Genomic DNA, 26,566 nt, shown 5'->3' on the forward strand with positions numbered 1-26,566 from the left:
GTTCCAGCGCCATCTTGAATGGCAGAGGGGCTGGTCTCAGGAGGCGGGTCGAAGGTGGGGCTCCAGAGCCCTGCCCACTCTAACACTGTGGACTGACAGGTGGCGCCGAGACTTATTGCGCAGGCGCCATCTTGAATAGCAGCGGGGCTGGCCGCAGGGGCGGGCCGAGGGCGGGGCCTCGGAGCCCTCCCACTCCAGTGCTGTTTGTTGATTGACAGGTGGCGCCCGAGGCTTACTGCGCAGGCGCCATCTTGAATGACGGTGGTTCTGCAGGGGCAGCCCGAGGGAGGGGCTGCAGGCCCCTACCCACCTAGTGCTCCGGTGGCCGACAGGGGGCGCCGAGGCTTACTCCGCAGGCACCGTTTTGAATGACCGTGGGGCTGGCTTCAGGGGGTGGGCCGGGGGAGGGGCTGCAGAGCTCTCCGCTCACCTAGAGCTAGGCTGACCGACAGGTGGCGGTGAGGCTTACTGCGCAGGCGCCATGTTGAGTGGCAGGGGGTGGGCTTTGCTTGCTGCGCATGCGCCGTGGTGAGTGCCAGCGGGGCTGGATTAGCGGGCCACCGCCTCTGGTGTCCCGGGAGACCGAGCCCGCCCTGCAGTCTCTGCTGTGCAGGCGCCAGGTGGACCGCTGCTTGCCTCTGCGCCACATCTCAGCGACCGCGCGATGGCGCCGTGTTCCCTGGAGGGGGTGGGGGCGGGGGCTGTGGGACAGGGCTGAACTGTGCACATCCATGGGTCACGTGGGAAACAGAGTCTTAATAGACTTGGGGGAGGGTGGGTTCCTAAGTGAGAGGGTGGAGGAGGCTGTGCATGTGAGATTTGAGGGTGGGAGGCTCTGAGGTTGGTAGGCGGTGACTTGAAGGAAAAAAAACTCAAGCTCGTAGATGGCCTGGAGCATGTGCGGTGGCGGAAGGTTACGAGGGAGGCGTGGCATGGGGCCTGGTTGGACGGAGGAGGGGCTAGCAGGTGGGCGGGATTGGGAAGCGGGGCGGGGCGGGGTGGCCCCAGCAGGGAGGGGTAGTGTGAGGGGGGCGTTGCCAAGTGTGTGGTGGGCGGGCCCTAATTATACATCCGCTGACAGCTGATAGTGATAATAAAAGCCAGAGGCACAGTCCTGAAGGAGCTTCTCCTACGGGCCTCTGATTGAACTCATGCTCCGAGTCACAGTGGGACTTGAAACGTGCAGTGTCGTCCACAGGGATCTCGTTGATAACCTAAAATGTTGTGAAGGTTAAGTAATGATGCCGTTACCTCATAGTAGTGATGGTGACTGTTTATTAACGTCCTAATATAAGCTAGTCTCTTCATGCTGCATAGGTGTGCAGCACAGTAAAACTTCTGGAATTGCATCACTGGCTATCACATGGCAAAAATAGAATTTCAGCTCATCTTTCTGGGTGGTGTCTATATCATTGTTTCACAAGGTTTCCATAGAAAATATCTGTAGATGTACTGTTTTCCAAAATGACATTAGTTGATCTGTAATTGCCATGAACTCTGAGGTTGAGTTCTCTGCTTCATTTTTGTAAAATATGTAGAAAATTAATAATGTGAGAATTAACAGAGATGCTGAAAGTAAGGTGCTAAGCACTATAGGAGGCACGTAATTAACAATCAATAGTACTATTTTCTTAGCCATTTTCTTCCTCCAGTTTCTACCTGCAGTGTGTGTACCTCAACTTTAAAAGGGTGGCCGGTGCAGCAGAGCTATTAAGTGGGAAATTGGGGTCTTGAATTTCTCAGCCCCAAGTCCTGTGTTTTTACTGTTTTGCTCTGCTGGTTAGAGAAGTCTCTGAGACACAGACTCAGAGTTGACTGCACACCCACTGACATGACCTCACTGGGGGAAGGCTGTGATTACAGCCCACAGTGCAGCGTACGCCCCAGGGGTGAGGTTGATGACCCACCCACCCTGTGGGAGGTAGAGATGAAACTGTGTGGGGTCATCTCCAGCCTGGGAGTTCCAGGATGTGGAGAATAAATTTGAGGCCTCATGTTTTCCTTTCCTTCCCCAGCTCTGCTCTCTTCTTCTCCGAGGTGATCGGCGGGAGGAAGAGGGACTCGGTCCAAACGCCAGGTGTCTGGGTCCAGGTGAGCTGAAGTCCCTTCTGACAACGTCACGCCATCCTGGGGATGAGCATGTGCTCCCTGAGCCTGACACTTCCCTGCTGCACACGCGCTCCATCTGACCGCAAGCACCGTTCGTGCTCGCTAAGAGTGTGCAGACTGTTCCGGTGGACCATGTGTTCACCAGATTCTCCTTGGTCTCACGCCATCCTTTGGGGTGTCCAGACTCTTTTCCCAGCACTCAGCTACTCCTTCAGGCCTGCCCTTTCTCATTGGGTAGTTAAGGAAGCCTGAGAAATTCATTGAGTCTTCTATCAGTCATGACCTTGAGTGGGAAAGGAAGTGATTCCTTGGAGCTCATAGTCTTTTGGGTAATGAAAGACATTGAAAAAAGTAAGGCTGTGTGCAGAGACAGGCAGGAGAACGGAGCGCATGAGAGAAGAGTGCGTGCCCTCTGCTGCCCCTGAGATGAAGGCAGTAACTTCAATTCCAGCCCCTCTGATAAGGTAGGGAGCAGGAGACAGGGGCTGGGTCTCAGAGCTCCATGACGAGGCCCCAAAGTGAGCAAGTGGGACTGGGCTTGGAGACCACACGACGGAGCTGCTGGCACTCCTGGTGGGATGTGGGGAGCCTGGGGTCCCAGTGGGCCACGGACTGCCTTGCTTCTCCTCCCATGGCCCAGCCAGCGATCCAGCCCCCAGTAGTCGAGTTCCTCCCCGTGTAGTTCAACAGTTGACCCACTGATCTTTGATTGAGGCCAAAGACCCCCCACCACCACCCCTGACCTGTGGCAGGAACATGTGAGTTCCAGCTTTGTTTCAGGTACATTAATTGTGAGGCTGTGCTTTCGTTTTCTGTACATTTTTATGAAGTAGAAGTAAAGGACTGTAAGATATTCAAAGAGCGGCCCAAGTACCCCACATGGACCACAGGGGCAGCGCTGTTGGCCTGCGGGCAGCCCTGCTGTGCCATGGTGGGATGACCCGGCTCAGCGCTGAGCTCCATCTGCACACAGTGCTCACAGCGCACAGGCTTCACGCTCATTGTCCAGTGTGTTTGAGGACAGCTGAGCTGGAGCCCCGTAAACCCCTCTGCCTGGTTAGGTGGTGATACCTCGTCCTGGCCGTCTGCCCTTGTTCATCTCCTGTCCACCCCACCCGCAGAGCTGATGCCCCCCTTGGCCCTACAACCAGAGATGGCCTGAGTCCTAACTCTGTGTGACCCCACCCTCGCCCCCATCCTCTGAATGTGGTCAGACCTTGACTTTTAAAATCCTGCCCTTGACCACTGCTCAACTTACTCTGGGATTCCTGCTCCAAAGAGAGTGCGGTGGGGGCCTGGTAACTAGGGCCAGTGAGAGCCCACCTCCAGGCCCGGAAACCACACTGGTTCCCTCGGGGCCAGAGTTCAGGGAGGCAGAAGGGACAGCAGATGGCGATGTCAGGGTCTAGGTGGGGAGCCCCAGCAGTGCTGTTCTGCCCTGAAGAATATGTTGGGGGGGGGGGGAAGGGGGATGCTCCATGGAGCACTACAGGTGGGAGAGGGAGGGAGCCACAGGAGGAGAGGCTACTGTGGGCACTGGTCAACAGAAAGGAGAGGAAAGCCCCACAGCTGCTGAGCTTACTTCAAATTTATATTCAAATTTTTTTCTGATTGTGAACTTCAAATAACATTCTAAATTGAAATGTATAATAAAGTGTCTTTTATTAATCATTTCCTTTTTCAGTTTTCCCCACTTTACTAATGGTCTTTATGCAAGTTTTATTTATGTAGTTGTTTGGCCCACTGTGTGGCATGCAGGATCTGAGTTCCCTGACCAGGGATCAGACTTGTGCCCCCTGTAGTGGAAGCACAGAGTCTTAACTGCTGGACCATCAGGGAAGTTCCCAGTTTACATGGAAGTTTGCTTCTACCTTGGTTTGTACGCACCTCCGTACATTTAAGTACCTGTGTAGCTTTTTTTATTTTAATAAGACTATGCCCAATTCATTAAGGCTTCAAACTCAGGCCACCAGAGTGAAGTGTAAGTGGGGTGTTAGGCAACATTTGGTTGGGGGTGGGGCGTGATGTGAAAGTTGGCACCTTGTGTCCATTACATTTATGTGGGTGTGTTTCTGTGTGTGGACATGACTTTGTGCAGCTCTTTAGCAACAGCCGTAAGAATTTCAGTATAAACATGCTTCCATTTATAGCTTTGCTTTCTAAAACTGCATTTTATTCCATGTGGGGACATCTTTATCATTTTCTCTGTACATATAAATGAGTATGTTTGCAGTAAGAATGCCAGATATGCTATATACCATTTCATACCCTAGTATTTTCATTTAATGCTTTAAACAGTTTTTACATTAGTCATTTCCATCAAGTGTGAATTGACTGTATCCATAGAAAGGATGACTGTGTGGCCTTTAGAAACAATGACGTAAATCTATATGTACTGATTGGAAAGGTGTCTATCAAAAATTACTGCGTTTAAAAATACACACACAGAGAGAGCCCCTGGTGTGATCTCATTTTGTTAGAAACGATGTAGTATGTGTAGAGACTATGAAAGGTTTAGTGTAGGAACAAATGGGATCGAGGTGTGTGGCTTGCAGTTTCAAGGGGGTGTGGCTCAGCAGTCAGACTAGTGTGTGTTTGCTTCAGAAGGGAGTTTGGTCTGGAGTTCTGTAGTTCTCCCTTTGTCTTAGATTTCTTAAATCATTCAGGTTTCATAGCAGAAACTCAAAAGCTTTCTACCTCCTGTCTCTGGTTGGTTTATATGATGGGGGAGTGGGCCCTCTCTTGAAGACGATACCTAAAGGCCTTGCCCACAAGCGTGGTCTCAGTCCACAGCCACATGGAGAATGAATTCTCTGACACTCTTGACACTTCTTCTGTGTTGATTTGTCCATGTATCTCTTTCTTTAAAATGTCTGCAGGTACCTGGCATTTTGACTGTGTTCCTGTGGATAGCTACTTGTTCAGAAGTTCCGGAAGGGACCCTGTTCCCACCAGGTGATTTACATACCCAGGGGTGTCCCGTGGCCTCTTGAGAGGTGGGGCCGTGGCCATCTAGGGGAGCAAGTTCTCTGAATCGGAGGCCATGGAGAGACCGGGGCTCACTGCCTTGTCCCCCCCAGGCCCACGGGCTCTGAGGGCCCTGCTCTGGTCAGGCAGTCCCTCTTCGCCAGGCTCCAGGTCAGCTCACGGCAGCTCTCCAGAGCCTGGGGGCTTGCCCAGCAGGCTGTCACCTGGCACCCTGTCTGCTGTGGAGGAGAGGAGGGCAGGGCAGGCAGAGCGGGAGTGGCGGAGGCAAGGGTCTGCCCAGCTGGTGGGCAGGGCGCTACAGAGAGAGTGGGGGTGTGTGCAGGGGCAGAGCGAGCCCACCACAGTGAGGCATTCATGCCCCAGTCAGGAAGGCTGCTGTAAGACTAAATAATTGAAACCCCTTTTGTTTTCTCTTTAGACATTAAAAACAATTTTTTTTAAACTTACTGGTTTTCCTTTTAAAACAAAAAAGAATTTTTGCTGCATGTGGTTTTGTCCTTCTCTGGAAGTAAAGTCAGAAGTACAAAACTGTCAGGTAAGTTACTGCACCCCGACCTGGACTTCTTTGCTGTGCCGCCCGCTTCCTGCTGTAGCGTGGCTGACCACTGAGGACAAGGCGGGGCCAGAGAGCTCATGGGCCGCTGAGTGGCCCAGGTGAAGGGGGGTGAGGAGCCTTAGCTGATGACACCAGAGCGAGAGGAGGACGGGGAGTCGGCTTTTACACTCGGCCTGAGAAGTTCTCTTAGCAGGGTGTGGGCAGACCCTAGAATAGAGCCGCAGCGACGGGAGGGTGAAGGGAGTAGCAAGCTGCTTTCTCTGGAGACCCCTGGGTCTCAGACGAGGCTGGCCAGAGCAGGAGGAGGTGCGGGGCATGCAGAAGCCTGCTGGCCACTTGGGCATGTCATCACCACTGATGTGAGTAGTAGATGTGGGGTTCCCACGGACTCAGTGGTGCTCCATCTGACCTTCTGCCGGCTTGCCGAGCTGGGCACCGGGGTCTAAGCTCCACGGAACGCCGGCGGGGCCGGTGTTGATCCCTGACTTTCCCAGTGAGGGAAGCATCTGTCTCTGATCCCTTCACAGTGGGGCCCAGGCCAGTTGGCTCAGATACTTAAGACGAAATTCGAGAAGTGCCCGGAATACCAGTAGCTTGCCCTCCGTTTGGGCACCAGAGGCAGTGGTGCAGACGGGCCCAGGCTGCCCTCGGGGCGCACGCCGTGGAGAAGGCATGCCTGCTGCCCGCAGACGCAGGGCAGCCACGCGGCCGGCGTGGCGGGGGCGTGGCTAGTGTGACAGAGGAGCTGGGCTGCTGACTCCAGGGGCCCTCAGCTTGGCCAGCACGCGTTGCACACGCAGAGCGCAGGCGCAGAGGAGCCGCCCAGGGCACTCGAGGCCCCGGACCCCGCGGCCACGCGTGTGTGTGGCTTTCCTGTGCTGTGCACGGAGGCCACAGGAGGCACGCGGGTCCACGGCCCCGGGTCTGCCGGGGAGGGACAGACTGCAGGATGCGGGCTCCCAGGCCCAGGGTCGCAGAGGCAGTCAGGAGCAGGGCGCAGTCCTCCCACTGCAGGCGTGCTGCTTGCGACTCCTCGCATGTGTCTGTGTGTCGGGGGTGTGGTGCGGTGCCCGCCCTGGGCCTGTCCCCCCGCCGGGCGGGCCCCGACCCCTGGGACATGTGTGTCTCCTTACGATCCGCAGGTCCCTGAGCACTGCCTGCCCCTGCTGCCGCATCTGCCCTGTTGGCGCATGTTGGGTTCCTCCAGTGAGACTTTTCCTTAGAGACATGCTGCCTCCCAAGTCCTTGTCCGCCACCAAACCCAAGAAGTCTTGGGCCCCAAACCAGTATGAGCTAGACAGTGACTTGTCTGAGCCGGACGCCGTCCCAGGAGAAGGCGCCACTGACTCTGAGTTCTTTCATCAGAGGTTTCGGAACTTCCTCTACGTGGAATTCCTTGGGCCTCGGAAGACCCTTCTCAAACTCCGAAACCTCTGCCTCGATTGGTTGCAGCCGGAGACTCGCACCAAGGAGGAGATTATCGAGGTCTTGGTTCTGGAGCAGTTCCTGACCATCCTTCCGGAAAAGATCAAGCCTTGGGTGCAGGCAAGAAAGCCGGATAACTGCGAAAAGCTCGTTGCTCTGCTGGAAGATTACGAGGAGATGTACGAGCCGGAAGGTGAGCCAGGGGGAAGGCGGGGCCCCCACTGCTCTGGCAGGATTATTCTGGGGGGCCGGGGGGGGCGCTGGATGTGGCAACCCCGGCCTTTCTGCCCGCAAGGGGCCAGGGGCGGTGGAGAGGGCCGTGGCAGGCGCCCTCAGGGGCTAAGCTAATGGGCAAGCGTGGCTGAGCTCCTGAGCCGTGTCTGGTGTCCCTTCAGACGACAACAGCAGCGACACCCACAGCGAAGGCGGAGTGAGCCGGAGGGCCGCGGAGTCCCCGCCACCGCGCCCCGCCCTCCCCTGCTGTGGTGAGTAGCTGCCCACCACCGCGGGGTCTGCGCGCAGCCCTTTGCTGGGGCCCTGCTGCTGCTGCCCGGTGATCTGGGGCGGGGGATTCTGGGTTGGCGGAATGAGACGTTTTCATCAGAGCAGACACATCCATGGAGTGAAATACAACTTTTTATTGTTTGATGATGAGGGAAACATTTAAAATTTTGAAGCTATTTGGAATTTGCAGTAGGTTGTTTCAGGTTGTGCCCACAGCCTCTGGGAGGCGAAGTTCATCACCACTTTGCCTGCACAGCTGTTCGTTTGTTCAGGGTTCTCCAGACAACTTTCTGAAGCAGCAGTGCTCTGGGGATGGTGCTCTATCTCTCTATAGACAAGTGGGGAGCATGTTAAGACGGGCCGGGGTTGGCTAGGCCATGGAGGGTTGGCAGATGGCCCTCCTGAAGGCTTAGACCGCAGGAGCCGGGACACCAGGAGAGCCTGAAGTGGGAGCAGGCCCCCCGAGAGGGCATCGGCCCCCCTGAGAGGGCATCGGCCTGACCGAGGCCAGGCCAGCCTGCGCGAGGCCCCGGAAGTGGGTCCAGGCCACAGCAGCAGGCCCAGGCCCCGGTGTCGGGGGCAGCTGCCCCTCGGTATGGTCCCCAGCTCCCAGGGGAGAGCGGTGTGGAGGGGTGTGCAGAGCACGTGGTCAGCTCCGCACGTTTGCATCCACAGGTGACCAGGACCGGGACCGGGACTGGGACCAGGACTGGGAGCGAGACCGGGAGCGAGGCCGGGCGCGGGAGCGGGAGCGCCGCCGTGGCCGGAGCCGGGACATGGGGTCACGGGACCGCTGGCCATCCGTCCGGAGCCCCAGGAGCAGTACGTGTCCCTGCGACGGCCCCCCCACTCGCCCTCCCGCCTGCTGCGCTGCGTCCGTTCACGCCACCTCTCCCTTCCCAGGGTTTCACCAGCGGGACCTCGCCCTTCCTCTGGCGGAGAGAGCCAAGGAGAGAGAGCACAGACGCAGGGACTCCCTGCTGGATTTGGACGCCAGATCCGAGGTGCGCCCAGGTTTCCTCTCGTTCTGGGAGGGCCGTCTTCACTCCGTGTTGGAGGTGCCTTTCTTTCTCGGGAGTCTGAGTTATCTGCCACGTAGAAGCCCACCAGGGTTGGGGAGAGAGCCCAGGGGTGACCAGTGGCCGCAGTGACTGCTGCCTGCTTTCCAGCTCATTCACGGGGTCAGCACTCATGTCCCCTGGCGGTCGGCTGTCCCATGCACAGAGCAGAGGGAGAGGGCACTCAGGTCCCGGAGCCGAGAAGAGCTGAGTCTGCAGCCTGGCTCTGCCACCTGCCAGCCCGCTAGCTGCACCAAGCCTCAGTTTCCTCATCTGTGAAATGGGTGTGACAACAGCCTCAGCAGGGCTGTTGTGAGGAGTGCACAGTGTGTGGCCTGGCACGCAGGGGGCACGCTGTCACTTCCAGCCCCTGTGCACTAGGGACAGAGGCACAGGCAAGGAGGGGCTCGAGAAAGATGGCCGCATGCGACGTGGCCATGTGGGGGAGGGCACCCGTGCAGCCGCGTGAGAGAGCGGACCCTGTTTAGGGCTGTCCAGTGGTCGGGCCAGCTCAAGTCAGAGCAGCGTGCTCTTTTCTGGGAACAGTGTAGTCCAGAAGGTAATGCATGTTTGTGTCACTCAGATTCGACCGACAGGAAGGTGTGGAAGGTGCCATTTCCTTCTGCCATTGCCTGTTGGGGTCTGTTAGCACCAGGGGTGGTGCCCTGTGGCACCCTTGGCCCCCCAGTTTCTTGACCTCATCTGCTCTCTGCCGGCCCTGAGCTAGCAGCTCCGGTTTCCTCCTGTCCCATGGCAGACACAGCTGTGCCCCGCCCACCCCCACGGCGTCTCCTGCACTGTGATAACTCGGGGAGGCCTCAGGAGGGGGCGCTGTCAGCCCTGAGTGCCCCTGGACTCCGCAGCCTCGGCCTGGCGAGGGGTTCGTTTCTGAAGCCCTGCTTCGTTTTGCCAGGTTTTGTTTCTAGTTGCTGGACTCTGGCACTTGTGTGAAGGAGGTTTCCTTCCCCTTCAGCCCCAGGGCCTGTGCTTGTTGGTGCTTCTCGGTGGGGGCTGTGCCTGACTGTGCCAACGTCGTTGTCTTCTCTTTGCTGCACTGGCACATGGCTGTCGTGTCTTGTGCCGCTCCTGGAACCATGGCAGATTTAATGTCAGCTGTCTTCACACAGTAGTTCAGTAGTGACAACAACTTGTTTTCTTTACATAATTTTTTTGTTTTACTTTTCGGCCCGGCCACATGGTGTGTGGGGCCTCAGTTCCCTGACGAGGGACTGAGCCCAGGCATCCTGCAGTGGAAGCCCAGGGTCCTAGGTGCTGGCCCGCCAGGGAGGCCCACGCAGGCTTCCTGCACACTTAGCCCCACGCGCAGCAGACCACGTGGCGGGACATGCACACCTACTGTTAACCCCTCAGTACTTTGCCCCAGGTCAGCGGCCCACGTGACAGGACCCCAACAGCGTGAGGGGGGCAGGTGGACACCCTCCTCTCCATTTCACAGATGAGGTCGCTGAGGTTTGGGAGGACTTCTGTTCCCAGCTTGCTCGGTCGTGAAGGTGCTTGAGCTCCTCTGACCCTGGCGTTCCTCTGGCTCCGTGCCCCTCCTGGGGCCTCAGCAGCGCTCCTGGCCCCACCCACACCTGCGGGTCTTGCTCACCCCCCAGCCCACCCTGAGCTGTCCCCCTGCCATGCCCGCTTAGCGCCGACTCTCTGCACCCCACTTTGTTGTTTACTGTTCTCTGATTGTTTCTCTCCAACCAAATGATAAGCTGCATGAGGGCAAGGAATATGTGCCCTCCGTCTTTGGGAGCTTCCTCAGAGTGTAGCGCCAAGGTAGGTACGACGTAGGTCCCTAGTAGAGCCTGACCAGACCACTCGGAGCCCCCGGCGCTGCGAGCACTTGCTGCACACTGTGTGTGTGTGTGGCTCCCGCGCCACTGGCGCGGTCCTGGCCGCGGGCACCCGGGCAGACCCACTGAGGACACGTCTGCTGTTGCAGGAGGCGGTGTTGTACCAGGACATGGTGGCCCTCACTGAGGATCACAAACTCCAGAACCCGATTCAGGACAACATGGAGAACTACCGGAAGCTGCTCTCACTGGGTGAGCACTGAAAGAGGGGTCACGCGGCTCCTGGCAGAGCAGGAGTGGGAGGGAGTGGTCCTGTGACCTCCGGCGGGGCTATGCCCACACGACTGTCACCCCAGAGTGCCGCCTTGCGACTCCAGTCTGCTTTGAGGCAGGTCTGCAGTCCTGGGTGGCTTCCCCAGGGGACACGTGGTTGGGTCTGAGGCAGCAGTGGGCCCGTGAGGGGTCGTGCGGGCCGTGACACGTGGGGAAACCTGTGGAGCCAGAGAGCCAGCAAGGACTCTCTGGGTTTAGGGGCGCTCAGGGGCCTCTGTGCAATCTTGTTAGCAGAGTCTGGGGAATTAACCAAGAAGAGATGGGCAAGGGGCCAAGGAATGGACAGTGAGGAAAGGAGAGTGAGACACAGGCCATCCAGGGCACGCTCAGCGCCCGAGAGAAAGCCCATTGTCCGCAGTGACACGGCTCATGCTATGTTCTTCCTGCGGACAGGGGTTCAGCTTGCCGAGGATGACGGCCACTCACACATGACCCAAGGCCACTCGTCGAGGTCAAAGAGAAGTGCCTACCCGAGCACCAGTAGAGGTGAGCATGAGGCCCTGTGGCAGGAGCGGGTGCCGGGTGCACGCACAGACACGGTGGTTTACACACACTGCCACACAGTGGGGGGGGGGGGTGTGTGTGCACAGACACAGCAGCACACACAGTCACACGGGGTGTGCACATAGATACGTGGCGGCATGCAGTGACACTTGGGGGCACGTAGTCAGGGCACAGGGTACAGGCGTTCATCCCTGGGCCCCAGAGAGTGCTCACACAGGGCTTCTTCCAGGTCTGAAGACAGGGCCCGAGACCAGGAAGTCAGCCCACCGGCGGGGTATCTGTGAGGCCGAGTCCTCCCACGGGGTGATCATGGAGAAGTTCATCAAGGATGTGGCGCGCAGCTCCAGGTCCGGGCGGGCACGGGAGCCGAGTGAGCGGCCGCACCGGCTCTCCCGGAGGCCGGGCGGCGACTGGAAGGAAGCGTCCTTCAGCAGGAGGGAGGCGGGAGCCTCAGAGGGGGGCGCCTTTGGGGGAGGAGGCTTCAGCTGTAGCTCAGACCTGGTTTCCAAACGGCGCGCTCTGGAGAGAAAAAGGCGCTACCACTTCGACGCCGAGGGGCAGGGCCCAGTGCACGATCCCAGGGGCGGGGCGAGGAAGCGGCCCTTCGAAAGCGGCGGTGAGGCCCGCAAGGCTGCCAGGGCGGTGGGCGGCAGCAACCTGAGCGCACCGCCCGCGGCCCTGTCGCAGCCGCTGGACTCGGGGGCCATGCCTTACGTGTGCGATGAGTGCGGGAGGTCCTTCCCGGTCATCTCCGAGTTTGTGGATCACCAGATCGTGCACACCCGAGAGAGCCTGTACGAGTACGGGGAGTCCTTCATCCACAGCACAGCCGTCAGCGAGGCCCAGAGCAGGCCCGCGGGTGCCAGGCGCTCTGAGGGTGCGCAGGCCGCTGGCATGGGCGCTGGCCTGGCCGAGCGTCGGCGGGGCCAGGCCCGAGAGCATCTCGGGGGCAGTGGGGACGAGGAGCAGGACGAGCCCTGCCTGCCCAGCCCCACCTTCAGTGAGCTTCAGAAGATGTACGGCAAAGACAAGTTCTACGAGTGCAAGGTGTGCAAGGAGACCTTCCTGCACAGCTCAGCCCTGATCGAGCACCAGAAGATCCACAGCCGTGAGGACAGGGAGAGGGAGCGCAGCACGGGCGCCGTGAGGCGCACCCCCATGCTCGGCGAGCTGCAGAGGGCCTGCGGGAAGGAGAAGCGCTACGAGTGCAAGGTCTGCGGGGAGACCTTCCACCACAGCGCGGCCCTGCGGGAGCACCAGAAGACCCACAGCCGCAGGAGCCCGTCCGACGGCAGGGGCAGAGCCTTCGAGGAGACCTTCATTCCTGGCCAGTCCCTGAAGAGGCGCCAGAAGACCTACTCCAAGGAGAAGCTCTACGACTTCAGAGAGGGCGGGGATGCCTTTGGGCGGAGCTCAGACTTCATGGAGCACCAGAAAATTCATTCTCGGAAGAGCTGCTTCGACAGCCGAGGCTACGAGAAGCCGCTTTTCCACAGCATGTCCATGCCTGGGTCTCAGAAGAGTCACACAATCACCAGGCCGCCTGAGGACGAGGACGACGACGACGAGAAGGCATTCACCATCAGCAGCAACCCTGAAGACAGCCAGGAGGCCCGGGCCTATGAGAGGAGTGCCTACGAGAGGGCCATCTTCCACAGCCTGGCCGCCTTCCGGCCTCCCCGTGGCCTCAGGGAGGATGGGGAGCCCTCCACATACCTCTCAGGCCTTCGTGACCCGCCTCAGAAGACCCCGGCCTGGGAGAGCCCTTACGCCGGAGGTAGACACAGCTTCTTCAGGAGCTCAGTTTTCTACCGTGCGTCACGCCCCGCCCCTCTGGACCACCTTGCTGGGGAAGGCCCCAGCGGGTGGAAGAGAGATGGTGAAGCCTCCGGCTCCAGCTCAGATGGCCGCCAGCACCAGAAGGCACGCGCCAAGAAGAAGAACATCGAGCGCAAGAATTACGACACCTCCATGATGCACACGCTGCGTTTTGGTGAGCCTCAAACGTTTCGCCCGAGAGAGAGATTTTATGAATGTCAAGAGTGTGGAGAGTTCTTTGTCCGTAGCTCTGAGCTGGCTGAACACCAGAAGATCCACAGCAGAAAGAAGCTCCCCGGAAATAAAAACTACCTACGGTCTGTCCTTCGCAGCCTGACCTCCACTGACCCTCAGACCAGCTACCAAGGCCAGTCACTGCAGATGAGTTATGTCCAGGAAGCAGCTCAGACCAGTTATTCTGAGCTAGGAGCTCAGGCCAGTTACGCTGAACTAGGAGCTCAGGCCAGTTACGCTGAACTAGGAGCTCAGGCCAGTTATGCTGAACTAGGAGCTCAGGCCAGTTACAATGAAGAACCAGCTCAGACCAGCTACACCGAAGAACCAGCTCAGACCAGTTACACCAAAGAACCAGCTCAGACCAGTTGTATTGAGGAGCCAGCTCAGACCAGTTACACCGAGGCACCAGCTGAGGCCAGTTACACCGAGGAACCAGCTCAGACCAGTTGTATTGAGGAACCAGCTCAGACCAGTTACACTGACCCAGCAGCTGAGACCAGTTACACTGAAGAACCAGCTGAGGCCAGTTATACTAAGGAACCAGCTCAGACCAGTTGTATTGAGGAACCAGCTCAGACCAGTTGTATTGAGGAACCAGCTCAGACCAGTTACACTGACCCAGCAGCTGAGACCAGTTATACCGAGGAACCAGCTGAGGCCAGTTGCACTGAGGAACCAGCTCAGACCAGTTGTATTGAGGAACCAGCTCAGACTAGCTACACTGATCCAGCAGCTGAGACCAGTTACACCGAAGAACCAGCTCAGGCCAATGACACCAAGGAACCAGCTCAGACCAGTTGTACTGAGGAACCAGCTCAGACTAGTTACACTGACCCAGCAGCTGAGACCAATTACAATGAGGAACCAGCTCAGACCAGTTGTACTGAGGAACCAGCTCAGACCAGTTGTACTGAGGAACCAGCTCAGACCAGTTACACTGACCCCGCAGCTGAGACCAGTTACACCAAAGAACCAGCTCAGACCAATTACACTGAGGAACTAGCTGAGGCCAAGTATACTGAGGAACCAGCTCAGACCACTTATGCCGAGGAACCAGCTCAGACCACTTATGCCGAGGAACCAGCTCAGGCCAGCTACGCCGAGGAACCAGCTCAGGCCAGTTACGCCGAGGAACCAGCTCAGGCCACTTATGCCGAGGAACCAGCTCAGGCCAGTTACGCCGAGGAACCAGCTCAGGCCAGTTACGCCGAGGAACCAGCTCAGACCACTTATGCCGAGGAACCAGCTCAGACCACTTATGCTGAGGAACCAGCTCAGGCCAGTTACGCCGAGGAACCAGCTCAGACCACTTATGCCGAGGAACCAGCTCAGGCCAGTTACGCCGAGGAACCAGCTCAGGCCAGTTACGCCGAGGAACCAGCTCAGGCCAGTTACATTGAGGAACCAGCTCAGGCCAGTTACATTGAGGAACCAGCTCAGACCAGTTACGCCGAGGAACCAGCTCAGACCAGTTACGCCGAGGAACCAGCTCAGACCAGTTACGCCGAGGAACCAGCTCAGACCAGTTACGCCGAGGAACCAGCTCAGACCAGTTATACCGAGGAACCAGCTCAGACCAGTTACATTGAGGAACCAGCTCAGATCAGTTACATTGAGGAACCAGCTCAGACCAGTTATGCCGAGGAACCAGCTCAGACCAGTTATATTGAGGAACCAGCTCAGGCCAGTTACGCCGAGGAACCAGCTCAGGCCAGTTACGCTGAGGAACCAACTCAGGCCAGTTATATTGAGGAACCAGCTCAGGCCAGTAACGCCGAGGAACCAGCTCAGGCCAGTTACGCCGAGGAACCAGCTCAGGCCAGTTACGCCGAGGAACCAGCTCAGGCAAGTTACAGTGAGGAACCAGCTCAGGCCAGTTACATTGAGGAACCAGCTCAGGCCAGTTATGCCGAGGAACCAGCTCAGGCCAGTTACGCCGAGGAACCAGCTCAGGCCAGTTACGCCGAGGAGCCAGCTCAGGCCAGTTACACCGAGGAGCCAGCTCAGGCCAGTTACAGTGAGGAACCAGCTCAGGCCAGTTACATTGAGGAACGAGCTCAGACCAGTTATACTGAGGAACCAGCTCAGGCCAGTTATACTGAGGAACCAGCTCAGACCAGCTACATTGAGGAACTAGCTCAGACCAGTTATACCGAGGAACCGGCTCAGACCAGATACGCTGAGGAACCGGCTCAGACCAGATATGCCGAGGAACCGGCTCAGACCAGTTACGCCGAGGAACCAGCTCAGGCCAGTTATGCCGAGGAACCGGCTCAGGCCAGATATGCTGAGGAACCACCAGCTGAGACTAGTTATGCTGAACTAGTAGCTCAGATCAGTTATGCTGAACTAGCGGCTCCAACTAGTTATGCTGAACTAGCAGCTGAGACCAGTTATTTTGAGCCACCAGCTCAGGCTAGTTATACGGAACCAGCTGAGACCAGTTATGCTGACCCAGCCGCTCAGGTCAGCTTTGAGGAACCACCAGCTGAGGCTAGTTATGCTGATCTAGCAGCTGAGATCAGTTATGCTGAACTAGCAGCTGAGACTAGTTATGCTGAGCTAGCAGCTCAAATAAGCTATGATGAACCACCAGCTGAGACTAGTTATGCTGAGCTAGCAGCTCAGATCAGTTATTCTGAACCAGCAGATCAGACTGCTTATGCTGAGCTCGCAGCTCAGACCAGTTACGCTGAACCACCAGCTCAGACCAGCTATGCTGAGCTAACAAGTGAGACCAGTTACTGCGAGCCGCCAGTTCTCAATGAATGTAAGGAGTGTGGGGAATGCTTTGCCACCGTTGAAGAGCTTGGCAGACATCAGAAAATCTATGCCCGAGAGAATTTCCATGATGGGAAGCTGTTTGGAGAGCCTGTGATGCCGGACCTGGGCCTGGACGGGCCTCCGGAGGAAGAGACGGAGGAGCAGGAGGAGCAGGAGGAGCAGGAAGAGCAGGACGAGCCCGAGGAGCCCGAAGACTCCATCTACGGCTGTAAGGACTGTGGGCTGGGCTTCGCGGACCGCGCGGACCTCCGCGACCACCAGAAGGTCCACCGCCGGGAGTATCTGGTGGACAGCCGTGAGTACACGCACCCCGCGGTGCACACGCCTCCTGTCAGCGAGTACCAGAAAGATTGCCTTGGAGAGCAGCTCTACGAGTGCCCGGCCTGCGGGGAGTCGTTCGTGCACAGCTCCTTCCTCTTCGAGCACCAGAAGGTCCACGAGCAGGACCAGTTCTACGGCCACAGGCGTTACGAGCCCTTCATGCAGCCCCTGATCGCCACCCCGCGGCGGCCCCAGGCCCCGCAGAAGAGCGCCCCCCTCGGGGCGGCCCTGCAGTGCCAGGTGTGCGGGCAGGACTTCATCCACGCCTCCGTCCTCAGCGAGCACGCCCGGGGCCACGCCGGCGAGGGGCTGCCGGATCAGGGCCAGGCGGGCGCGGGCGCGGCGGGGCCTGGCCCGGCGCCCACAGAGCCGCAGCAAGACCCGGGCGAGGAGCCGCGCTTCGAGTGTGAGACCTGCGGCGAGTCCTTCCCCAGCCAGGCCGACCTCCAGGAGCACATGCGGGTGCATGAGAAGACCGAGCCCTACGACTACGGGGCCGCCTTCGTGCACACGTCCTTCCTCACGGAGCCCCCCAAGAGGGACTGGCCCTTCTACGAGTGCAAGGACTGCGGCAAGTCCTTCATCCACAGCACCATCCTCACCAAGCACCAGAAGCTGCACCTGCAGGAGGAGGGCGCGGCCGCCGCCGCTGCCGCCGCCGCGGCCCAGGAGGCCGAGGCCGCCGTCCTCGTGCCCCGGGAGGTCCTGCGCATCCAGGGCTCCGACGTGGAGGCGGCCGAGCCCGAGGTGGAGGCGGCCGAGCCCGAGGTGGAGGCGGCCGAGCCCGACGTGGAGGCGGCCGCGCCCCTCGGGGGCGCCGAGGGCCCGGAGTGGGAGGCCGCGGAGCCGAGCGGCGAGGCGGAGCAGCCCCACGCCGAGGCGGAGCAGCCCGGCATGGACGCCGACGAGCCGGACGGCGCGGGCATCGAGGACCCCGAGGAGCGCGCCGAAGAGCCTGAGGGTGACGCCGACGAGCCGGACGGCGCGGGCATCGAGGACCCCGAGGAAGAGGGCGAGGAGCAGGAGATCCAGGTGGAGGAGCCCTACTACGACTGCGGCGAGTGCGGTGAGACCTTCCCGTCAGGCGCCGCCTACGCCGAGCATCTGCGGGCGCACGCCAGCCTCATCATCCTGGAGCCCGCTGGCCTCTACGGCGAGGGCGCCGGCGGCCCCGAGGGCGGCCGGCCTGACGACGAGCTCTTCAAGTGCGACGTGTGCGGGCAGCTCTTCAGCGACCGCCTGTCCCTGGCCAGGCACCAGAACACCCACACCGGCTGAGGCCCGGGGGCCCCCCGGGACCCGACCCTCCTCACCCACATACACCGGACCCACCGCGACAGCCCGGACTGCACCCACCCAACCTGGACTTCAGACCCTCGGTTCGGTGGGCCGGGGCCTCCACTGGGACCCGGCCCCCTTCACCCACGCACAACCGGACCCCCGAGCCGGCCTGCACTGCACCCTCCAGCCTGGATTCACACTCTCGGCTCCCAGGTGCAAACGCCGGCAGCTCCCGTGTCCAGCACAGCAGGTACATGCGGGACACGGCACCTGCCCGCCCTCCGCAGGGGCCCTGGCGGCTGCAGAGAGCACCCACCTGTGAGCGCCCGGGACCTCCGCCACCGCCTCCCGCGATGTACCCAGCACACACAGCACGGCGAACTGGACTGAGGGTGCCCTCGCCGGCGCTCACCTGCAGCCGCGCCTCACCTGGTACTCTGGTCTTGCTGTTTCATTTTTTTTGGAGGAGGAAGAGAGCAACAAACTACAATATATTTGTCAGCGTTTCAGAGCTTTAGAGAGATTTACTGTGTGCTGTTCGAGCCCTGTCTGTATCTTTCTGACTGACTCTGTGGTTCCTTATTCTTTACATAGCCCCCTCACGGTGCAGGCATGAAAGGCAGAGCGTCTTGCCCGCTTTGCTGTGTGAAGGGAAGCCTCTGCTCCCTTTTCAGGCGCCTCGTCTACACCGACACTTTGGAAACCTCGTGCTGTGTAAGCCTTTACCGCATGTGGATTGGCCTTTTGTAACCTCATTGGTTGGTTGCCACCTTGTAACCTTGCAGTGGTTCTCATGCAAAAAACACTACAAGTTTTTGTTATTTTTATTTTTTTAACCCACCCTGATGTCTCTTCGATAGTGAATTTTACAAAAGCCGAAGCTTTTCCCTGTGACTCTTACGTCCTTGCCTTTAAAGAGTGGGTTGTAACCATCACTAGATCACGTGTGCCTAATGAAGGTTGAGAACCACCGGGGGGAGGGGGGGCTCTCCTGTTGTAAATACGGACGAGGGGCTACGACTTCATTACTTCCCTTTGTGCGCTTCCTGCCTTAAGTGACAAGTAGCAACGTGGCTTGGCCCTTCCGTGCCGCCACGTGGCAAGTTTGCACCCTGGGTGCCCAGGAGCTAGTATCCTTAGAGCTTTCCAGCCTGAGACTTAATCCTCCTTTCCACCTGTCTGACCCTCAACCAACCCTGTGTCTAACTTGCATTTAAAAAAAAAAAAAAAATCTCTTTACAGCCAACTCGAGCCCAACATGGACTCAGGTTCCCCGGCAGCCTTAATTTGTTTCGTTGCCATCTGTCCCCCCCTCTCAGGAAGCGCCCTCCTGACAAGCACCCCCGCTGTCCTCAGAGCGGCCCCAGTTTCCTGCGTCCTTGTCCCAAGCTGACCTCACCGCTCTGGGGTCTCCTGCGTCCTGTTCTGTGCCCTCCCTCTGCTTCCCCGCCCCCTCTTTGCATAATGACTATTAAGAAATTTCTTGGCTTTGAGTTGGCTGGCAAAAAAATTTAAAAAATTTTTTTAAAAACTTAAAAAAAAAGAGGATCTTGTAGATGCAGTGAGCAGAAGCTGAGAGCAGATCATCTGGGAGAGCAGAGCGAGGAGGCCTGCTCTGGAGTTGTATCCGGACCCCCCTCTCCTAGGTCCCTGCCACGAGGGCTGGGGAGAGCATGTCAGAGCTGGAGGGAACGCCAAAGTTGGGGAGAGCCAAAGCGGGGGGTCCTGACGCCTCACCAGACCTGGGAGGGTGGTGTCGGACGGAAGGAACATCGGAAGCAGGGACTGGAAGGCCCGATGGGGGGGTGAATGAATGAGCAGGGTGTCCTGGCAGTTAGGAGAAGGGGCCACTTGGTGGCCTGAGGGCAGCTGCATCACGAGACACGGCATTGGAATGGACGCCCCAGTGCCCCAAGGGGCCGCGAGGCACAGCATCAGGGGGTCCTGGGCTGGGAGCCAGCCTGGGCGGCGTGGGGTGAACCTGGCGCTCATTGCCGTCGGCGGCACCCAACTGGTAGAGTGTTTTCAGAGAGCCGCCTGCCGGTGTCCATTCCAGCCGTCCTTCGGTCAGTGAGAGATCAGGAACAACTGACAAATGCCAAAAATAGGAGCAAGGTGAAGGGAATGTGTCCGTGGACTCTGAATGCAGCTGTCTAGAAATGATAATCATGGAGAGTTATGTAGTGACGTGGAGATATATTTACGGAATACCAAGTGGAAAAAGCAGGACACAGAATTATATTTATACTACAATTATAGCTGTTTAAAAATGTATGCTTATAGTTAAAAGCTGTGGTGGTGTTGCTGTTGTAGGCTTATAGTTGAGCATTATTTTCTTAAATTCCTTGAATGTTCTTTATGATAGTGTTACTCAAAAGTTTATAATCACGTTTCCATTGTGAACATAATTTGAGATCATTATTCAGGCACTCGGAGAATACAGAAAAGTGGAGGAAAAAAAAACCCATATGCCCACCATCCAAAGATGACAGACCTGCTCCTCACGATATTGTTTATCCTTGTTTCTGTGCACAGGCTTATAACTGTGTCCCAAACGTGTACTCAGATTAGTGTTATCTTTGTGGAATTACGGTTAAACACTTTCATCTTAATGTTTTCAGATGACCCTTAAAATAGTTTCCTGATAACAAAGTTTATTATGCTTGCTTCAGTTAGCAAGCATAATACACACCCAGAGGAATAATTGAAAAATACAAAATAAATTAGAAAAGAACAAAAAAGTCGCCCATATTCCCAACACCCAACAACTACTGTTAACATCTTGATCTGTTTCCTCCATCTCGTATCAGTGCACAAGCTTGTGATTTATGACCGTGGTGATTATGTGTGCATAAAGTCTAAAATGAAAAAAAAATTACAGAAAATAATTAAAGTAGTGTTGTCATTGTGGGATTATGGTTAACTATCTTGTCTCAAATTTCTTGAATGATCTTTGGTGTTTTGAGTATTAAATCTTATGTATGTTTTTCCATTAAAACTCTTAATACATACTCATGGCATACTTTGGGGGAGATTTAGTAAAGCAAAAGAAATTCACATATATTCCCGACACCCAACAATCATTGCTGTTAAACCTTCATCTGTGCACAGTCTGAGGACTGGGGTGTCTGAGGTGAGAATGCAGAGGGTCGAAGAGGAGAGGAAACATGGGAAGCAGTGAGGAAACGGTTGTGTGGTCTTTGCGGCGTTAGGCTGTGGGGCTCGCTTTCCTAGAAGACTTGTTTCCTTTTGTCCCGGTTACCGACCTTTTATCACGGGCAGCTCCATTGTAACCGCATTGTCTGCTCATGGTAGAAAGCTGGCAGTTACAGAAGTGTGGAAGACAGGCGTGCCCCTGTCGCCGTCACCCAAAGATCATGGTTAACATCTTGACATGTTTTCTTCATCTTGTTTCTGTGCACAGGTTTTTGGTTTGTTAGTATGGTTGTGGTCGTTCTATCTGTAATCGTGTCACCAATAAAAATAAAGTTAAAAGTAAGATAGCTCTCAGCCTCTTCTTTTGTCCGTTTGAAGTGTTTGGGGTGGTTAACAAAATCCGAGCACTTGGTGTCCCCTTAGGCCCTAGAAATCTACCTTTTTAAATTATTGTGTATTTCAAGAGCCTCCTTCTAAGGGGTCTCTCAGTACTACACAAAGCCACGTTTGTAACTGCACTAATAAAACTAAAAGATACATCTCAATAATGGTTTTAAACTTGACATTGAACGTTAAGTAAGTTTCACTTACTTTGAGTCTGCATTTAAAATTTTAATCTCATCTAAATACAGTACTCCCTCAAACACAAACAAGAACCATCCCCCGACCGGAAGACCTGTTAACGTGAAGTGTGCGCCCCTCACTCCCCTGCGCTGAGTGGTTCTGTCTGGAGGTGCCGATCAGCTCTCAAGTGACAGCTTCAGTAGTCCTTCCCTGCGCCCAGGACCGGACCGTCAGAGCGAGGGGTCAGTTCTCTTTTAAGGCTGACTTCCTGCAGGCTCCGTCACTAAAGGACGTCCTGTGGGAAGGGAAAAGGCGAGGGTCACTGGGGCCTGCCTGGCCAGTGCTGGCCCTCTCGGACAGCCCCCCGGTGCCCCGTCACACGCCCATTCCCCGAGTCAGACCCCTCCCCGGCCTCAGCTGACTGCTCCTGGGTCCCCGTGGTCCCGTCAGACCCAGACCAGGGCTCGGGCCGGGCGCCCAGCGCCTGGGGATCCTGGCGACACTATCACCTGGGGCTCCCTCAAAACCCCTCTCCCACGAGCTGACTTTGTGACCAGCCCCAAGTCCTTTCGCCTGCCTGGGAACTGCCGATTCTGGTGAGAAGGCTCAGTTCCCGGCCCCTCCCTGTCCCTGTCCCCAGGGCTGAGCCTGGAGCTGCTCAGGCCCCCTGAACACAGAGTCCTCCCAAGGTCAGCGCTGACCAGGCATCAATGCCTCCCATTCATTCTCTGAACGCTCTTTCCCTGCGGGCCTCTCCTCCCCCGCTCTACTTGGCCAAAGTCGGCCATTTGTAGCCCCAAAGAGCCCGAACGGAGACAGAGAGTGGGCTGGACACGGTAAAGCCTGAGGGCAACTCGGATACTCTGAAAAGCTCAGGGTCAGGCCCCGGGATGGGGAGTGGGGCCCAGAAGACAGGCCACGCGGTAGTAAGATCTCTGCATACCGCCCGGACGTCAGTCCTCCGGCTCCTCTGGTTGGGTGGGGGCGTGGGGAATAGGGGAGGGCTTGACAGCAACTGTCGCAACCCCCGAGACTGTGAAGGGTGTCCGGGTGAGAGCCGCAGGTGGGTTTCTGTTAATGCACATACCGTGACGCTGCGGGTCCCCCTCTGACTGTGCTTGGCCACGTCCAGAGCCCTGCCCTGTTTCCGGCGAGAAAAGCTTAGGCAGCCCCGGGAGAAATGGAATCCTGGCAATCGGAATGGTGGTGTCCAGGAGACCTGGAAACACTGGGACCCCTCTGAAGCTCCAAGCCCTTGAAAACACTCCTCATCCACCACCTCCTTCTCACACAAGGGGAGGCAGGGGGCACTGCCCATGGGAGCGGCAGCCGTTGGAATGCTCTCTGATGTCCTTTGGGGTGAGCTGAACCCCCGTACTGAAAAGGAGGAAGCACACACAGACGCAGACAACAAGCCTACGGTTGCAGGGGGAAAGGATGGAGGGGGCTGGTTAGGGAGCTGGGGATGGACATGTGCACACATGGCTATATTCAAAATGCAGACCCAGCAAGGACCTATGAGAGCACAGGGAGCTCTGCTCAGGGTTAAGTAGCAGCCTGGACGGGAGGGGCGTTGGGGGAGAGTGGGCACATGTAAATATCTATGGCGGAGTCCCTTTGCTGTTCTGAAACTTTCACAACTCCACCCCAACACAAAACAAGTTTTAAAAAAGAAGAGGAAGTTTGGCTGGTGTAGTCAGATCCTGGAGTGGGGGCAGGGGAGTTCGGACAGCTCCCTGGATGTGATGGCCCCTCAAAGGACCCGCTGCAGTGAAAAGCTCCTGAACTGGAGGGTGGCTCCTGCTCTCCACCACTGAGAGCCGCAGCAAAAACCCAGCGCAGCCAAAAAATGAATGAATTTAAAATATACCAGTAGCCTGGTGTTCACCTTTAATTTTAAAAAGCTTTCTCTATTTAAGGTTTACAATGTGATGTTTTGATTCCATATACATTGTATAATAATTATTGCAATCAAAATAAATAACATATCCATCACCTCACATGGTTATCTTTGGGGGGCAAGAAGAGAGATCTACTCTTTTAGCAAATTTCAAGTATATAATACAGTATTATTAACTAAAGTCACCAAGCTGTACATTAGAACTCTAGAACGTATTCATCCAGCGTAACTAAAACTTTATACCTTTTGAGCAACACCCCTTCATTTCCCACACTTCCCAGACACTGGCAACCACTATTCTAAGAGTCTGACTTTCTTAAATTCCACATATAAGTGAGATCATGCAGTGTTTATCCCACGTTTTCCATAGGAGCTGTATCAACTTATATTTCCTCCGAAAGTATGTGAGTTCTCTTTTCTCCGCATCCTTAACAACCCTAGTTATCTTTTGTCTTTTTTGATAATAGCCATCCTAACAGGTGTGCGGTGCTGTCTCTCGTGACGGTTTTTGGCCACAAGGCAGGTGGGATCTTAGCTTCCCAACCAGGGCTCGAACCTGTGCCCCCTGCACAGGGAGCCCAGAGTCTTTAACCACCGGGCTGCCAGGAAAGGCCCTCTTATTGTTTTGATCTGCATTTCCCTCAAATACAGACTTAAATTGAAGAGAGTAGGGAAAACCACTAGACCATCCAGGTATGACTAAATCAAATCCCTTATGATTATACAGTGGAAGTGAGAAATAGATTCCAGGGATTAGATCTGAGAGAGTGCCTGAAGAACTATGGACGGAGGTTTGTGATGCTGTACAGAAGACAGGGATCAAGACCATTCCCAAGAAAAAGAAATGCAAAATGGTTGTCTGACGAAGCCTTACAAATAGCTGTGAAAAGAAGAGCAGTGAAAAGCAAAGGAGAAAAGGAAAGATATTCCCATTTGAATGCAGAGAATATGAAGGGAAGAATAGCAAGGAGAGAAAAGAAAGCCTTCCTCAGTGATCAGTGCAAAGAAATAGATGAAAACAATAGAATGGAAAGACTAGAGGTCTCTTCAAGAAAATTAGAGACACCAAGGGAACGTTTCATGCAAAGATGGGCTCAATAAAGGACAGAAATGGTATAGACCTAACAGAAAAAGAAGATATTAAGAAGAGGTGGCAAGAATACACAGAAGAACTGTACAAAAAAGATCTTCACGACCCAGATAATCACGATGGTGTGATCACTCACCGAGAGCCAGACATCCTGGAATGTAAAGTCAAGTGGACCTTAGGAAGCATCACTACGAACAAAGCTAGTGGAGGTGATGGAATTCTAGTTGAGCTATTTCAAATGCTAAAAGATGATGCTGTGAAAGTGCTGCCCTGAATATGCCAGCAAATTTGGAAAACTCAGCAGTGGCCACAGGACTGGAAAAGGTCAGTTTTCATTCCAGTCCCAAAGAAAGGCAATGCCAAAGAATGCTCAAACTACCGCACAATTGCACTTATCTCACACACTAGCAAAGTAATGCTCAAAATTCTCCAAACCGGGCTTCAACAGTTCATGAACCATGAACTTCCAGATGTTCAAGCTGGATTTAGAAAAGGCAGAGGAACCAGAAATCAAATTGCCAACATCCGTTGGATCATTGAAAAAGGAAGAGGGTTCCAGAAAAACATCTATTTCTGCTTTATTGACTATGCCAAAGCCTTTGACTGTGTGGATCAAAGTAAACTGTGGAAAATTCTTACAGAGATGGGAATACCAGACCTGCCTCTTGAGAAATCTGTGTGCAGGTCAGGAAGAAACAGTTAGAACTGGACATGGAACAACAGACTGGTTCCAAATAGGGAAAGAAGTATGTCAAGGCTGTATATTGTCACCCTGCTTCTTTAACTTATATGCAGAGTGCATCATGAGAAACGCTGGGCTGGATGAAGCACAAACTGGAATCAAGATCACCGGGAGAAATACCAATAGCCTCAGATAATGCAGATGACACCACTCTTATGGCAGAAAACAAAGAACTAAAGAGCCTCTTGATGAAAGTGAAAGAGGAGAGTAAAAAGCTGGCTTAAAACTCAACATTCAGAAAACGAAGATCATGGCATCTGGTCCCCTCACTTCATTGGCAAATAGATGGGGAGACAGTGAAAACAGTTTATTTTCTTGGTCTCTAAAATCACTGCAGATGGTGACTGAGCCATGAAATTAAAAGACGCTTGGAAGAAAGCATCTTCTTCCAATGTCTTTTTCCTTGGAAGAAAAGTCATGACCAACCTAGATAGCATATGAAAAGGCACAGACATTACTTTGCCAACAAAGGTCCGTCTACTCAAAGCTATGGTTTTTCCAGTGGTCATGTGTGGATGTAAGGGTTGGACTATAAAGAAAGCTGAGGGCCGAAGAATTGTTGCTTTTGAACTGTGGTTTTGGAGAAGACTCTTGAGAGTCCCTTGGACTGCAAGGAGATCCAACCAGTCCATCCTAAAGGAAATCAGTCCTGAATATTCACTGGAAGGACTGATGCTGAAGCTAAAACTCCAGTTCTTTGGCCACCTGATGTGAAGAACTGACTCATTTGAAAGACTCTGATGCTGGGAAAGATTGAAGGTGGGAGGAGAAGGGGACGACAAGGATGAGATGGTTGGATGGTGTCACCGACTTAAGGGACAGGAGTTTGAGTAAACTCCGGGGGTTGGTGATGGACAGGGAGGCTGGGTGTGCCGCAGTCCATGGGGTCACAAAGAGTCGGACACGACTGAGTGAACTGAACTGAATATTTAATAATGTTGAGCACTGTTTTATATATCTGTTGACTATTTGTATGTCTTTGGAGAACGTATATTCAGCCCCTCTGTTTGTTTTTTAAGTCAGTTATTTATCTTTCTGCCATTGAGTTGCATGAATTCCTTATATATTTTGGATATTAGCCCCTTATCAGATGTGTGTGTGCCTTCGTGGATGCTCAGTTGCTTCAGTCGTGTCCAGCTCTTTGCGACCCCGTGGACTGTAGCCCATCAGACTCTTCTGTCTATGGGATTCTCCAGGCAAGAACACTGCGAGTAGGTTGCCATGCCCTCCTCCAGAGAATCTTCCTGACGCAGGGACAGAACTCACATCTCCTGCATTGACAGGTGGATTCTTTCCTGTTGAGGCACCAGGGAAGAGTTTGCAAGTATTTTCCCCCACTCCACAGGTTCTTTTCCGTCTCCTGATTGCTCCCTTTGCTGTACATCTTTAGT

The 26,566-nt window shown here is 55.4% G+C and overlaps 1 protein-coding gene across 1 annotated transcript; it reads left to right on the forward strand.

Moving 5' to 3' along the window:
* The first annotated feature begins 464 nt into the window (after nucleotides 1-464).
* On the forward strand, nucleotides 465-21,222 carry PEG3 (paternally expressed 3). Its single transcript, XM_070451650.1, has 10 exons — nucleotides 465-620; nucleotides 2,016-2,091; nucleotides 4,989-5,064; nucleotides 6,796-7,271; nucleotides 7,474-7,563; nucleotides 8,258-8,404; nucleotides 8,486-8,586; nucleotides 10,595-10,697; nucleotides 11,172-11,264; nucleotides 11,512-21,222. Exons 1-10 carry the CDS (start codon nucleotides 519-521, stop codon nucleotides 17,718-17,720), a joined length of 7,473 nt encoding a protein of 2,490 aa, XP_070307751.1. The 5' UTR covers nucleotides 465-518; the 3' UTR covers nucleotides 17,721-21,222.
* Nucleotides 21,223-26,566: the final 5,344 nt, after the last annotated feature.

This window comes from Odocoileus virginianus, chromosome 20 (genome assembly GCF_023699985.2).
Source record: "Odocoileus virginianus isolate 20LAN1187 ecotype Illinois chromosome 20, Ovbor_1.2, whole genome shotgun sequence".
Taxonomy (NCBI): Eukaryota; Metazoa; Chordata; class Mammalia; order Artiodactyla; family Cervidae; genus Odocoileus; species Odocoileus virginianus.

Excerpts from the sequence above, each read along its gene's own strand:
- PEG3 (XM_070451650.1), top strand. The coding sequence starts at position 519 with ATGCGCCGTGGTGAGTGCCAGCGGGGCTGGATTAGCGGGCCACCGCCT. Across the intron at positions 621-2,015 it reads CTCTGCTGTGCAGGCGCCAG|CTCTGCTCTCTTCTTCTCCG; the intron begins GTGGACCGCTGC and ends TTCCTTCCCCAG. Across the intron at positions 5,065-6,795 it reads AGGGACCCTGTTCCCACCAG|GTCCCTGAGCACTGCCTGCC; the intron begins GTGATTTACATA and ends TACGATCCGCAG.